A 15,455-nucleotide genomic window follows, 5' to 3' on the forward strand; every position below is an offset into this window, starting at 1 on the left:
CAGTACTGAAGTAATTATTAGTGGATATAATGTGAATCCTTGCTTTGGCCTTGTTTCAAAGACATTGGTTTCAGTAGCTTAACAAGAAAATGTTGCTTGTTTGTGAACTAGTCTTTATGCTGCCACTGCAGCAGGTATCTGATAACAACAACAACAAAAATTTATATTATCTGGTGATTACATTGTTGACTAAAATATAACCATACAACCTAGGGAGTCCCCTGGTGGTCCAGGGGTTAGGACACAGTGCTTTCACTGCCATCACCCCAGGTTCAATCCCTGGTCAGGGAACTGAGATCTTGCAAGCCGCTCAGCCTGGCCACAAAATAAAAAATAAACGTACAACCTAAAAGTTGAGAGTTATATTTTATTTGGAAGACATACTAAGGACTTCAAGCCCAGGAGGCAGCATCTCAAGTAACCTGGAGAAAACTGCTCTGAGGAGGCAAGGGAGAAGCCAGGATATATAAGAGTTTTGCAACAAAGTGCAGGTAGTAGGAACAAAAGATTACCCTTAATAGAAGAAAACTAGATATCTCAAGTTAAGGAATATAGCACTTTTTTATGTATGAGAAGTTGCAAGACTGTGGGCTCACTGAAATCATTCATTTGATATGCACTTCCGTTATCTGGGGCCAGGATCCTGTGTTTTCATGTCCTGAGTTTCCTCAGGGCTCACTGTGGGGAGTGGCTGCAGTCTGATGACTGCTACTTGGCAGGTATTCTTTGTTTCCTTCCTGAGTTCCCTCAGGGCTCACCACTCAATGTCAGAGGTGGCTGCAGTCACTGAGGACTGTGGCATCCTTTGTTTACTGATATGGCAGGCAATATTTTATTTCTCAGTAACTTGCTTGAAATGTGGTTAGAAATCATCTAAAACAGTAATCCGAGACTGATGACTAGCAAAACAAATCACACTGTGTGGCTGGATTTCTGAATAGAAAATTGGGAAATTGAATTGTCTATGAAACTTTTTGATTTGTGGGGATGTTGTAGTTTTGCTTCTTGGTTTCTATTTCAGCCAAACATGATCACTTTTCTTTTCTTTTCTTTTCTTTTTAAGGACAAGTGATGTATATAAACATATATACATATGTTTATGTGTCTTTTAAATGTAAAAGTTTAAAAGTAGGCAATTTATGTGTTTCCACACCTGACATATGAAGCAAACCTCATTCTATCTACCTGTTTCACCCTCCTCTTTTCTCTCTTTTCATACTCTTGTATTCGTTCTAATTGTCAACTGGAAAAAAAAAAAAAAGTTAAGCATTATGTTTTATTCAATACTGTTGAGAGGTCACTCAAGGTATTGATTTTTGAATCAGGGTCTACTGATAATCTAAAATTCTCTCGATGGCCTGTCTTACTAGTCTGCTATGATCCAGAAAATGTTTTCCTTCGTTGCTTGTTCGTATACCTAGAGATGCACTATTACAGTTATTCTATGTAGAGTTACATATATGAGCCACAGCCTCAGGACTTAGCCATCATTAATTTTGTCAGAGACCTGGCTACACTTTGGGCCACATAAGAGACAACAATCTTGTAAAACAGACAGGATATAAGTAATCCGGCTAGTGACATTAATAAAGTCACAGTGAAGCAGAGAGGGGCGTGAAGTATAATTAATTTAAAAACAACAAGAGAGAACAAAGTAAAACAAAAACTACCATAACTACTTGTAATCTGGTCCTAATAAGCCATCAGTTCCACAGGGGAGCCAGCTGGAGAAGCCTAATTCTGGAAGGATCACTCAGAGATAAAAAGATAAATGTTTCCTTTTTGTTTACAAAGGTATACTTTATCAACTTGTAGCTCCCAGCATGAGAGGAAAGGTTTTTCTGGAAAACAAAGAATTAAAAGCAAGTATATTTCAGAAGAAGTCATGAAATTATAAATTATATTTATCAGTTAATTCAGTCCGATGTAACTGATTCTGTTGATCTGAATGAAGTCCTCATGTTTTCCATTAGAGGTTTATAATTTCTTACCCGGTTAGGGGTATGATTTAAAAGTCATCAGAAATTTACATTTGTCAAAAAGTCCTTTTTATGACTCTTCCTGAAGATCTTTGTTTTATAAAAGCATCAGAGTAAAACAATGATTGTCTATAAACAACGAGAAAAAATGGTGGGGTTAAGGTTGCGATTACAGTGCAATTGACAAGAAACTTGGGTAGTTTGGTGACATACTACCTTTCAAGATAATCACTAGAATGATGACTGATATCACTGTTCCAGGACATATAAGATTTTTAGGGAGACTGGTTCAAGATGGTGGAGTAGAAGGACATGCACTCACTCCCTCTTGCGAGAGCACTGGAATCACAACTAAGTGCTGAACAATCATTGACAGGAAGACACTGGAAATCACCAAGAAAGATACTCCACATCCAAAGACAAAGGAGAAGCCACAATCAGATGGTAAGAGGGGAGCAATCACAATAAAATCAAACCCCATAACCGTTGGGTGGGTGACTCACAAACTGGAGAACACTTATACCACAGAAGTCCACCCACTGGAGTGAAGGTTCTGAACCCCACGTCAGGCCTCCCAACCTGGGGATCTGGCAATGGGAGGAGGAATTCCTAGAGAATCAGTCATTAAAGGTCAGCGGACTATGTTTGCAGGACTTTGACAGGACTGGGGGAAACAGAGACTCCACTCTTGGAAGGCACCCACAAAATAGTGTGTGCATCGGGACCTAGGGGAAGGAGCAGTGACCCCATAGGAGACTGAACCAGACATACCTGCTGGTGATGGAAGGTGTCCTGCAGAGGCAGGGGGTGGCTTTGGATCACCCTGGGGACAGGGACGCTGGTGGCGGAGGTTCTAGGGAGTTCTCCTTGGCATGAGCCCTCCCAGGGTCCACCATTAGCCCCACCAAAGAGCCCAGGTAAGCTCCAGTGCTGGGTCGCCTCAGGACAAACAACCAACAGGGAGGGAACCCAGGCCCACCCATCAGCAGACAAGTGGATTAAAGTTTCACTGAGCTTTGCCTACCAGAGCAACACCCAGCTCTACCCACCACCAGTTCTTCCCAACAGGAAGCTTGCACAAGCCTCTTAGATAGCCTCATCCACCAGAGGGCAGACAGCAGAGGCAAGAAGAATGACAATCCTACAGCCTGTGGAACAAAAACTACATTCACAGAAAGATAGACAAGAAGAAAAGGCAGAGGGCTAGGTACCTGATAAAGGAAAAAGATAAACCCCCAGAAGTGGAGATAGGAAAAGTGGAGATAGGAAACCTTCCAGAAAGAGAAGTCAGAATAGTGATAGTGAAGATGATCCAGGACCTCAGAAAAAGAATGGAGGCAAAGATAGAGAAGATGCAAGAAATGTTTTACAAAGACCTAGAAGAATTAAAGAACAAGCAACTAGAAGAATTACAGAACAAACAAACAGAGATGAACAATACAATAACTGAAATGAAAAATACCATAGAAAGAATCAATAGCAGAATAACTGAGGCAGAAGAACAGATAAGTGACCTGGAAGACAGAATGGTGGAACTCACTGTCACAGAACAGAATAAAGAAAACAGAATGAAAAGAAATGAAGACAGCGTAAGGGACCTCTGGGACAACATTAAACACAACAACTTTTGCATTATAAGGTTCCCAGAAGGAGAAGAGAGAGAGAAAAGACCCAAGAAAATATTTGAAGAGATTATAGTCGAAAACTTCCCTAACATGGGAAAGGAAATAGCCATCCAAATCCAGGAAGCACAGAGAGTCCCAGGCAGGATAAACCCAAAGAGAAACAGGCCGAGAAACATAGTAATCAAACTGACAAAAATTAAAGATAAAGAAAAATCATTGAAAGCAACAAGGGGAAAACAACAAATAACATACAAGGGAACTCCCATAAGGTTAACAGCTGATTTCTCAGCAGAAACTCTACAGGCCAGAAGCGAGTAGCACGGTATACTTAAAGAGATGAAAGGGAAGAACCTACAACAAAGATTGCTCTAGCCAGCAAAGATCTCATTCAGACTCAACAGAGAAATCAAAAGCTTTACAGACAATCAAAACCTAAGACAATTCAGCACCACCAAACGAGCTCTACAACAAATGTTAAAGGAACTTCTCTAAGTGGGAAACACATGAGAAGAAAAGGACCTACAAAAACAAACCTATAAAAATTAAGAAAATGGAAATAGGAACATACATATTGATAATTACCTTAAAAGTAAATGGATTAAATGCTCCATCCAAAAGACACAGGTTCACTGAATGGATACAAAATAAGACCCATATATATGCTGTCTACAAGAGACCCACTTCAGACCTAGAGATACATACAGACTGAAAGTGAGGGGATGGAAAAAGATATTCCATGCAAATGAAAATCAAAAGAAAGCTGGAGTAGCAATACCCATATCAGACAAAATAGACTTTAAAGAATGTTGCAAGAGACAAGGAAGGACACTACATAATGATCAAGGGATCAATCCAAGAAGAAGATATAATAATTATAAATATATATGCACCCAACATAGGAGCACCTCAATACATAAGGCAACTGCTAACAGCTATAAAAGAGGAAATTGACAGTAACACAGTCATAATGGGGGACTTTAACACCTCACTTACACAAATGGACAGATCATCTTCACTATCACTATTCTGAATTCTCTTTCTGGAAGGTTTCCTATCTCCACTTGTTTTTCTGGGGATTTATCTTTTTCCTTTATCAGGTACCTAGCCCTCTGCCTTTTCTTCTTGTCTATCTTTCTGTGAATGTAGTTTTTGTTCCACAGGCTGTAGGATTGTCATTCTTCTTGCCTCTGCTGTCTGCCCTCTGGTGGATGAGGCTATCTAAGAGGCTTGTGCAAGCTTCCTGTTGGGAAGAACTGGTGGTGGGTAGAGCTGGGTGTTGCTCTGGTAGGCAAAGCTCAGTGAAACTTTAATCCACTTGTCTGCTGATGGGTGGGCCTGGGTTCCCTCCCTGTTGGTTGTTTGTCCTGAGGCGACCCAGCACTGGAGCTTACCTGGGCTCTTTGGTGGGGCTAATGGTGGACCCTGGGAGGGCTCATGCCAAGGAGAACTCCCTAGAACCTCCGCCACCAGCGTCCCTGTCCCCAGGGTGATCCAAAGCCACCCCCTGCCTCTGCAGGACACCTTCCATCACCAGCAGGTATGTCTGGTTCAGTCTCCTATGGGGTCACTGCTCCTTCCCCTAGGTCCCGATGCACACACTATTTTGTGGGTGCCTTCCAAGAGTGGAGTCTCTGTTTCCCCCAGTCCTGTCAAAGTCCTGCAAACATAGTCCGCTGACCTTTTAATGACTGATTCTCTAGGAATTCCTCCTCCCATTGCCAGATCCCCAGGTTGGGAGGCCTGACGTGGGGTTCAGAACCTTCACTCCAGTGGGTGGACTTCTGTGGTATAAGTGTTCTCCAGTTTGTGAGTCACCCACCCAACGGTTATGGGGTTTGATTTTATTGTGATTGCTCCCCTCTTACCATCTGATTGTGGCTTCTCCTTTGTCTTTGGATGTGGAGTATCTTTCTTGGTGATTTCCAGTGTCTTCCTGTCAATGATTGTTCAGCACTTAGTTGTGATTCCAGTGCTCTCGCAAGAGGGAGTGAGTGCATGTCCTTCTACTCCACCATCTTGAACCAGTCTCCCTAAAAATCTTATATGTCCTGGAACAGTGATATCAGTCATCATTCTAGTGATTATCTTGAAAGGTAGTATGTCACCAAACTACCCAAGTTTCTTGTCAATTGCACTGTAATCGCAACCTTAACCCCACCATTTTTTCTCGTTGTTTATAGACAATCATTGTTTTACTCTGATGCTTTTATAAAACAAAGATCTTCAGGAAGAGTCATAAAAAGGACTTTTTGACAAATGTAAATTTCTGATGACTTTTAAATCATACCCCTAACCGGGTAAGAAATTATAAACCTCTAATGGAAAACATGAGGACTTCATTCAGATCAACAGAATCAGTTACATCGGACTGAATTAACTGATAAATATAATTTATAATTTCATGACTTCTTCTGAAATATACTTGCTTTTAATTCTTTGTTTTCCAGAAAAACCTTTCCTCTCATGCTGGGAGCTACAAGTTGATAAAGTATACCTTTGTAAACAAAAAGGAAACATTTATCTTTTTATCTCTGAGTGATCCTTCCAGAATTAGGCTTCTCCAGCTGGCTCCCCTGTGGAACTGATGGCTTATTAGGACCAGATTACAAGTAGTTATGGTAGTTTTTGTTTTACTTTGTTCTCTCTTGTTGTTTTTAAATTAATTATACTTCACGCCCCTCTCTGCTTCACTGTGACTTTATTAATGTCACTAGCCGGATTACTTATATCCTGTCTGTTTTACAAGATTGTTGTCTCTTATGTGGCCCAAAGTGTAGCCAGGTCTCTGACAAAATTAATGATGGCTAAGTCCTGAGGCTGTGGCTCATATATGTAACTCTACATAGAATAACTGTAATAGTGCATCTCTAGGTATACGAACAAGCAACGAAGGAAAACATTTTCTGGATCATAGCAGACTAGTAAGACAGGCCATCGAGAGAATTTTAGATTATCAGTAGACCCTGATTCAAAAATCAATACCTTGAGTGACCTCTCAACAGTATTGAATAAAACATAATGCTTAACTTTTTTTTTTTTTTTCCAGTTGACAATTAGAACGAATACAAGAGTATGAAAAGAGAGAAAAGAGGAGGGTGAAACAGGTAGATAGAATGAGGTTTGCTTCATATGTCAGGTGTGGAAACACATAAATTGCCTACTTTTAAACTTTTACATTTAAAAGACACATAAACATATGTATATATGTTTATATACATCACTTGTCCTTAAAAAGAAAAGAAAAGAAAAGAAAAGTGATCATGTTTGGCTGAAATAGAAACCAAGAAGCAAAACTACAACATCCCCACAAATCAAAAAGTTTCATAGACAATTCAATTTCCCAATTTTCTATTCAGAAATCCAGCCACACAGTGTGATTTGTTTTGCTAGTCATCAGTCTCGGATTACTGTTTTAGATGATTTCTAACCACATTTCAAGCAAGTTACTGAGAAATAAAATATTGCCTGCCATATCAGTAAACAAAGGATGCCACAGTCCTCAGTGACTGCAGCCACCTCTGACATTGAGTGGTGAGCCCTGAGGGAACTCAGGAAGGAAACAAAGAATACCTGCCAAGTAGCAGTCATCAGACTGCAGCCACTCCCCACAGTGAGCCCTGAGGAAACTCAGGACATGAAAACACAGGATCCTGGCCCCAGATAACGGAAGTGCATATCAAATGAATGATTTCAGTGAGCCCACAGTCTTGCAACTTCTCATACATAAAAAAGTGCTATATTCCTTAACTTGAGATATCTAGTTTTCTTCTATTAAGGGTAATCTTTTGTTCCTACTACCTGCACTTTGTTGCAAAACTCTTATATATCCTGGCTTCTCCCTTGCCTCCTCAGAGCAGTTTTCTCCAGGTTACTTGAGATGCTGCCTCCTGGGCTTGAAGTCCTTAGTATGTCTTCCAAATAAAATATAACTCTCAACTTTTAGGTTGTACGTTTATTTTTTATTTTGTGGCCAGGCTGAGCGGCTTGCAAGATCTCAGTTCCCTGACCAGGGATTGAACCTGGGGTGATGGCAGTGAAAGCACTGTGTCCTAACCCCTGGACCACCAGGGGACTCCCTAGGTTGTATGGTTATATTTTAGTCAACAATGTAATCACCAGATAATATAAATTTTTGTTGTTGTTGTTATCAGATACCTGCTGCAGTGGCAGCATAAAGACTAGTTCACAAACAAGCAACATTTTCTTGTTAAGCTACTGAAACCAATGTCTTTGAAACAAGGCCAAAGCAAGGATTCACATTATATCCACTAATAATTACTTCAGTACTGCTTTCAAAGTTGAAAGATAAAACAGGATAAGTGCAAATATAGGGCCAAAATAGGGAAAGTATCTGTGAAATCTATTTCAGCTAAAGGATGCTATCTTTCATGTATAAAGCACTAGACAAAATGAAAAGAAAAGAAAAAAAGTCCTCAGCAGAAAACTGAGAAATACTCATAAGCGTTGACCAATTATTGGAGTATTAAATAAATTATTTCAAAAAAGTAGAAGCTGAATGAAAGTAGTTTCTGATCTTAATAAAGTGAGAAAAAAATAATGTGTGCAAAGTACAATGGAACACTTCCATGGAATATCTTTAACAAATTTTCCTTAAAGTAGTTTTTGGTCAAACAGCTGCTTGGTTCGCTTGAGAACTGAAGCTATAACTGACCTTGACAGAAACAGAAGGGAGATATGAAACAGAGGGGAGATCAAAAGTGTCCTTCATTTTATAGAAAAGCACAAGCTAAGACAAACAACATCTGAGCTGATTAGAGGGATTAAAAAGAGTAGGTCATACTTGTGCATCAGAAGTTAAATGAAGGGAGTGAGGCCACCTGTATGTTTCAAGGTAGAAAGGAGGACTGCATTGTAATCAGTTTCCTTTTTACATATTTTAGACCTGGCTAGCAGAGGTATGCCTTTTTAATACCATAAGTTACAACTGATATGGGAAAATGCTTTGGGCTATGCCCACTTTTTAGGCAATCTCCTATATTTTGGAAATGTCAAAACGGTAAACTAAAAGAAAGTGTTTGAGGCTAGAGAAGAAACCAAGCAGCATTATTTTATCGTTGTAAACTAAATATAGTGGATCTGTATTAGTAAGTTTCTCTTTTTCCGGTAGTTTCTTTTTCTGCCCTACCCGCCCCCCTCCCCCCCCCCCACCCCCCCCCCCCACCCTGACCCCAGATTAATTAGGAAGCCACTGGAAAGGAGACAGCAATGAAATCGATCATGTTTAAGGGAATCTATGCGGTTTACTTGATTAAAGTCTTGGAACAATGAAATAACTGAGCATTGATTTGTATCTAACACATTCAAAGCATATTTCATTTCACTTCTTTAAATCCAGGCCATAAGTATTTTAAGAATCCAGCAGGATTTAAAAAGCAAACAAACAAAGGAGCAAATAAATAAACAGAACTTAAAGACATTTGACTCTAAAGTTCCAAAGGAAATTAGCTATTTATAAAAAATTTTAAAACCCATAAATTTAGTATTATTCTATTTAATCTTTTCATTTACTTCATAAGTGTCCTTTGATGCACAAATATTTTAACACTGGCTGCTGTGTACTTTACGTACTTTTTTTCTTTTGTTGTGTCTTATGTATCATTAGGCTTTAAAACAAACAAAGCTCACAGACAAATTGCAAAGGAAATGGACACATAAGTGGATTTAGATTAGTAAACTCCAACTTGTTTAAGATTTGCAGGGGAGTTATCTTTTAACTACATATATTCATATTTTGATGGGAAGGTCCTGATACATTTAGAGGAAATAAATGGAGTAGCATCCATGTAAGTTTCCTTGTATCCACACCTTAATTTGAAGATGTTCTAATTTTGGGGGTGGGGGGTGGAGTAGGAGATGGGGGGTGGCGAGGAAGGAAATATATAATTATTAATGTAAAAATTTGTGGGTTTTATTGTGTAAACACTGTTGAGCTGTGTTTCCATTCACCATAGAAATTAAAATGAGAGCTACACAGGGGGTATTAAACTCATGAGAATGAAGTGCATATCGGTACTACTCCAAGTACAGATGATTTCACTGAAATAATCTCAGTTATCATTTTCAGTTCTCATCATTTTTATTCTAATTTGAGAAGGAAGTCTATATGAAATTACTTGAATCTAATATCTCTTGAGCATTTTTATATTCTAGAACAGTAATCCCGCCAAAAGATAAAATGAGTTTGTTTGTTTGTTTTGTGAACTTTGTTCTTAGTAAATCCTGTTTGGATTTAATATTGGCAGGACCATATCACTTCCTACAACTTAGCTTCTGGGTCTGATTGAGGAAAACATATTTAACTGTTGAGACATAGTCAGGAATGAATAGGAAAGGTGGTAGTCATTTAACACAATAGTGCCTTAAACTTTTCTTTAATGAATATGGGGAATGCGGGTGGTATCCCAGCTACCCAAGAGTTCAGGGGAGCATGTTTTCACTCTCTGGCATAAAGGCACAATATTGTAAGGACTGTTAAATATTGTACCTGGGCATAGCGAGTGAGTATCAGCCTTGCTTCTGAGATCAAAATGAGGTGAAACATTAAAAATGCACTCAAAGAAACAAACATGATATCATATTACCGAGGTGGACCATGCCTCTCTCTCTCCATCCTCTTTCCTGCATTCTTGCACGAAAAATCATTACTTTAGAGACTCTTGTTTTTTTTTTTTTTTTTTTTTAAAGTGGATTACCAGTTCTCTTTCCTTCTCCAAGCTTGGAGCTATTTTCACTCCTTTTGTTAATTGAAGCATTGAGGAAATATTTCAAGAACCTAATACATGCCGGGCCCTGTTCTAGGAGCTGGAGGTCTAAAAGCACTGAAATCTCTTTTTTTAAATTTAAATATTCTTGCCACCGTTCCTCCAAAAACTCTTCCCCAACCCTTTATGTAATTATATTCATACCTGTGAGGTCCTGTTTTTCTTCTTTTTCATTGTGGTTAAATATACATAACGTTCATTTTAATCATTTAAATGGTACAATTCAGTACTTAAGTACATTCATAATGCTGTGCAACTGTCACCTGTATCTAGTTCCAGAATATTTCATCACTCCAGAAGGAAACCCTGCACCTGGTAAGAGTTACTCTCCATGCCCGCTCCCTCTTATTGAGTCCTGGGCAACCATCACTAATTTGGTTCCTGTCTCTGCATTTGCCTCCTCTGGGGATTTCATATAAATGGAATATTCCAGTATCTGGCCTCTGGTGTCTGCCGTTTTTCACAAAGGTTGATGTTTTCAAGGTTCCTCCACATTGCAGAATGTATCCCTCTTTGCTTTTTAATTTCAATTTTGAAATGGTATATATTCTTTTCTCACGTGTTAAACAATTTCCAACTTTACAAAATCTGCTTTTGAGTATGAGTGCAATTTAAACATTTGATTCTGTAGTAAGATGCCTGTTTCAAATTGGACCAGGTAACAATATTTTCACATTTTATTTTGATCTTGAATACTAAACTTTGATGACAGGATACAGATTATGGGATTTAGATATGTCTTTTGGTTAAGTTAATTTTTGTTTGGAGTTTCTATTATTCATTGTATCAGATGTCTTATTGCTTAAATCACATTTGGTTATGCAGATTTTTTGCATGTAATGCAGGGATCATTTAAGTTTTATTTTCTTAGGAATTTTGGCATCACTCTTTGGCAGTCTCAGTGAGATTTTTTTTATTTTAATTTTTCATAGGTTATGTCCTGTGCAGTCTATAATTTTTACTCCCATTTTCCAAATACAGTTTTAAAACTTGTGTCGGGGAAGATTTCTCCTATTTTATTACATGCAAATATTTTATCAAAACTCCCAATTTTGCCTTAAGGATTTATTTGGAGCAGGTATTCACTTATTTCACTTTGTAAAGTATGACTTTTAAATTTTGTCCTAGGTTTGACCTAGAATATAAAAGACGACGACAAATTGATAGCTATAATTTAGAAACTTAGATTTCTAAAACATTGTTCTTTTTTGTTTTGTTTAGTTTTGATCATCCGTTATGTAAAAGTGCAGTAGAGAATGACAAGTATACTTCTGTATAGCCTACCCTCTCAAACCACCCCCCACCCCCCCCCACCCCCCCACCCCCGCCAAAACAAAAACCCAGTCCCTTTTAAGTGTTACATTAACACGACGGAACTGCTTGGGTTCCAAGGTCATTTGTTTTTCTTCAATGGAACATTTTTTATATTTAATTGTTTCTAAGATTGCCTATTAAATAGGTTTTAGTATATATTAGCATTCCGATCATCGTCGGCATAGATAATAGAATTCCGAGTTACTTGCCACTGGAATACTGATATAGAATTTTCAATTGTACTTTAGGTAGAAGTGAAGAAACAAGGATCATGATTAGCGTGAATTCAGTATCCTGTGTGTTCTAATGGCTAACAGGTTCAGGTTGTCTTTAAGCTTTGTGTTTAAGATAATACTCACTTACATTCATAACGATAAAAAATTCATTAGTATCTCTGCTGCACCTTCATCCTTTGCATTAAGGGGATAATAAAATAGCTTTATAATGACAAAGTTTGTATTTTAAAGCAGGTGTTTTAGCACCTTCAGCGGTTTTGATTAGATATAAACAAAGCAGAAAGCAGAGCGTTACAATCGTATTAAATAGTTTCCCTTGAGAATAGGTAGGTTGGCTGGGCGGGCTTTGGCTGAGGGCCGGGGGCGGTATTGGGGGGAGGTGTTGGGGGCGGAGAGGTACGTATTTCACTGCAAAAGCTGTAGTCAGTCAGTGCCTAGTAGAAATAACCCTTGAATAGCAAGATAATTTTCGTAATACTTGCACCTTCGAATTTTGATTCCTCACCCTTTTTAAACGGTGCAATCATACGCTTGTGCCATGTTCAGAACTGTGAACGGTGAGGATTACAGCCCAGCGGTACAGCAACGAAATATCCTCGACTTTGGGAAAGCACATTCCCTACTGTGGACGGACAACGGTAGCGCGAATGATCGGTGTGAAACCGGAGGAAATTGTAGAGAGAGCGGCCAGGACCGCGTCAAGCGACCCATGAACGCTTTCATTGTGTGGTCTCGTGATCAAAGGCGAAAGGTGGCTCTAGAGAATCCCCAAATGCAAAACTCAGAGATCAGTAAGCGCCTGGGATACGACTGGAAAATGCTTACAGAAGCCGAAAAGCAGCCATTCTTCGAGGAGGCACAGAGACTACGAGCCATGCACCGAGACAAATACCCGGGCTATAAATATCGACCTCGTCGGAAGGCCAAAGAGGCCACAGAAATCGCTTCCCGCAGACTTTTCAGTACTGTGCAGCCGAATGCACATAGAGGAGACGTTGTACCCCTTCCCATCCAAGGACGGTTGCGCCAAGGCCACACGTTCACGAATGGAAAGCCGGTTAAGCCACTCACAGCCCACGAACATAAGCAGCTCACTCCTGCCACAGGAGCATCGCAGCAGCTGGACAAGCCTGCGCCACAATAGGGTAACACAGGCTACGCAGACCTGCGGACGTCCCCTTTTACTATAGTTCAGAGCCCGAACTTTCTCACGTTTATTTTCGATGCTGGTTTCCTTACTCTCGCTATCAAAGGCCCTATTCATCTCAATTTTACTATTATTTCACCTGTGACTTAATTTCAAAATAAGTCACATAAACATGTTTAACATATAAAGAATTAGGACCTTACAATATGACTGAACCTTTGTTTATGACTGCTTGAAAGAATACTAACTATTAAGAAAGTATCTTAACAGCACTGAAACTGCTTGAATTCAAAGGCCATCTGTTTTTCCTATCGGTGGAAATATTTTCATATCTAATTTTAGTTGTTCCCGAGATTGGCCATTAGATAGGTGTTCGTATATGATAGTAGTCGGTAATCGTCAGCATAGACAATAGAATTCTCACTCTTTATTTTAAATACTGTAACTCAAAACTATAGTGCTTCGAGAAACACTCACGGATTTATGGTATAGGGAAAAAATGTCGCACTTCGATGGAAATCTTCCTAACTCCTAAACCAATCCCTAATTAGTGAATACATATGTACATTCTATCTTCTTTGACAGTTTATGTTGGGTCCTATTCCCGTTGTGGAAAAACCAGTTTTGCTGCCATTTGCAACTCAATTCCTTCAGTCCGCACCAACTCTGCACGCTTCGACCTCTATTTTGAACCAATTATAACGTCTATCGGGTAAAAAGAAATCTTTAATTAGCTCCTATGGGACTCACGGTTTCGCCTCTTTTCCGAAGTTTTTCTTTTAACAATGGCAAGGTACTTGTTTCTATTGCCGCTTAACTATTACGTTCCTGCAAGGAAGAGAGAGGGAGAGAGCGAGGGAAGGAGGGAGAGAGAAGGAGAGGGAGAGAGAGAGAGGGAGGGAGAGGGGGGAGAAAGAGGGGGAGAGAGAGAGGTATCATGTCGAGGATATGAACCATTCAGATTATGGCGGTGAGGTGGGCGATGGGAGGAGGGAGCCCCCCGTCTGGTTAACCTGATGAGATGTCAGTGAAAATATAAGTCAAAGGCATTATAAAATTTGCATACAGGCTAAAGTAGAAAACCTGGCAGTTTGCAAAGAAAAGCATCACTTTTTGGAATAAAAATAAGCCGATGGTCAATACGTATCACATCATATGATATATATCAAAGTCGACTTTCCAATACATATATTCCAAACCTTTAAAAAATACCTCAAACAATAAAACTCAAAACACGAAAATAGTATGTATTAGAATGAAATGTCAGGTTTTTGAAAGAAAGTTCAGGGTAAAAAGGGAGTTATCTTCAAAGACTGACTTGTTCCAGAAACAGTATTTCTTAATCGGAGATTCATGCAGCCCAAATGAGAACTGTACGTTGTAATAACCTTTTAAACAACTGCCTAAACTACCTTGTATTTTAAAATATTTTACATACATTTTTACGTATTTGTGCTTTATGTTTAACACCTCTCTTTCCACGTGTTCAGAAATAACCTCCACTATGACCTTCATCAAAATAGGTTATTTTTCCCTTTCTTGAACCTCAAATAAATGAAAATATAAAATATTATGTCCAGTTTCTTTTGTTTAATATAATGTCGGTCACATGCAGTTGGTTTGCTTTAGAAATTACTGTGTATATTTCATTTTATTTTATTTTTATGGACATGTAATGTCCATAAAAACTTCTGGTTTTAGTCATTACAGATATGACATCCTTAGTACATTTGTATACATGTCCATGAGAGAGTATTTACATGAATATCTTCCGAGAATATACCTAGGAAATAAACGGATGCTTTTGCATATTTTTTGCAAGTGTTTGTTTTAGCAAGTATTGATAAGAAGTATTCTTATATTTATAATGAATATTTGCCATATTTTAAAATGCCAACATTTAAAAAAACATTTAATGGTATGAAGTAATAGCATGGCCTCCAGATGCAACCTGGATCTGACTCCTTTCTTTGCCATTTACCAGACCTGACATTGAACTATTTCCTTTACATGTCTGGCCCTCACCTTTAGGTTTCTTCACCTTTAGGTAGCAGTAATAATAAAATTAATGGTAATAATAAGAATAATAAACAAAAATAAAAGAACAGCTACAAAAACAAAGCCAACCCCATTGGGCTGCAGGGAAGACTCTATAAGTGAAGGTGTATGCTGGTTCAGTGAGTAAAAGTATATAAAGTATTAAAAACAAAACTAAAGATTATTAAAAAACTAGTTGGTAATGATAATAATGATAACAAAATAACAAGAACAAAACACACCCGCTGAGATACTATGAAGACTAAATAAGTGAAGGTATATAGTATGCTGGGAGTGAAAATACACATAGTTCTTAGAACAGAGGTAAGCACTGG

The 15,455-nt window shown here is 38.7% G+C and overlaps 1 protein-coding gene across 1 annotated transcript; it reads left to right on the plus strand.

Moving 5' to 3' along the window:
• The first annotated feature begins 12,474 nt into the window (after positions 1–12,474).
• LOC117310621 (sex-determining region Y protein) lies at positions 12,475–13,126 on the plus strand. Its single transcript, XM_033850333.2, is given in 2 exon segments — positions 12,475–12,861; positions 12,863–13,126. Coding segments are annotated over 2 exon segments (651 nt in total).
• The last annotated feature ends 2,329 nt before the right edge of the window (positions 13,127–15,455 follow it).

This window comes from Tursiops truncatus (genome assembly GCF_011762595.2).
Source record: "Tursiops truncatus isolate mTurTru1 chromosome Y unlocalized genomic scaffold, mTurTru1.mat.Y SUPER_Y_unloc_1, whole genome shotgun sequence".
NCBI classification, from domain to species: domain Eukaryota; kingdom Metazoa; phylum Chordata; class Mammalia; order Artiodactyla; family Delphinidae; genus Tursiops; species Tursiops truncatus.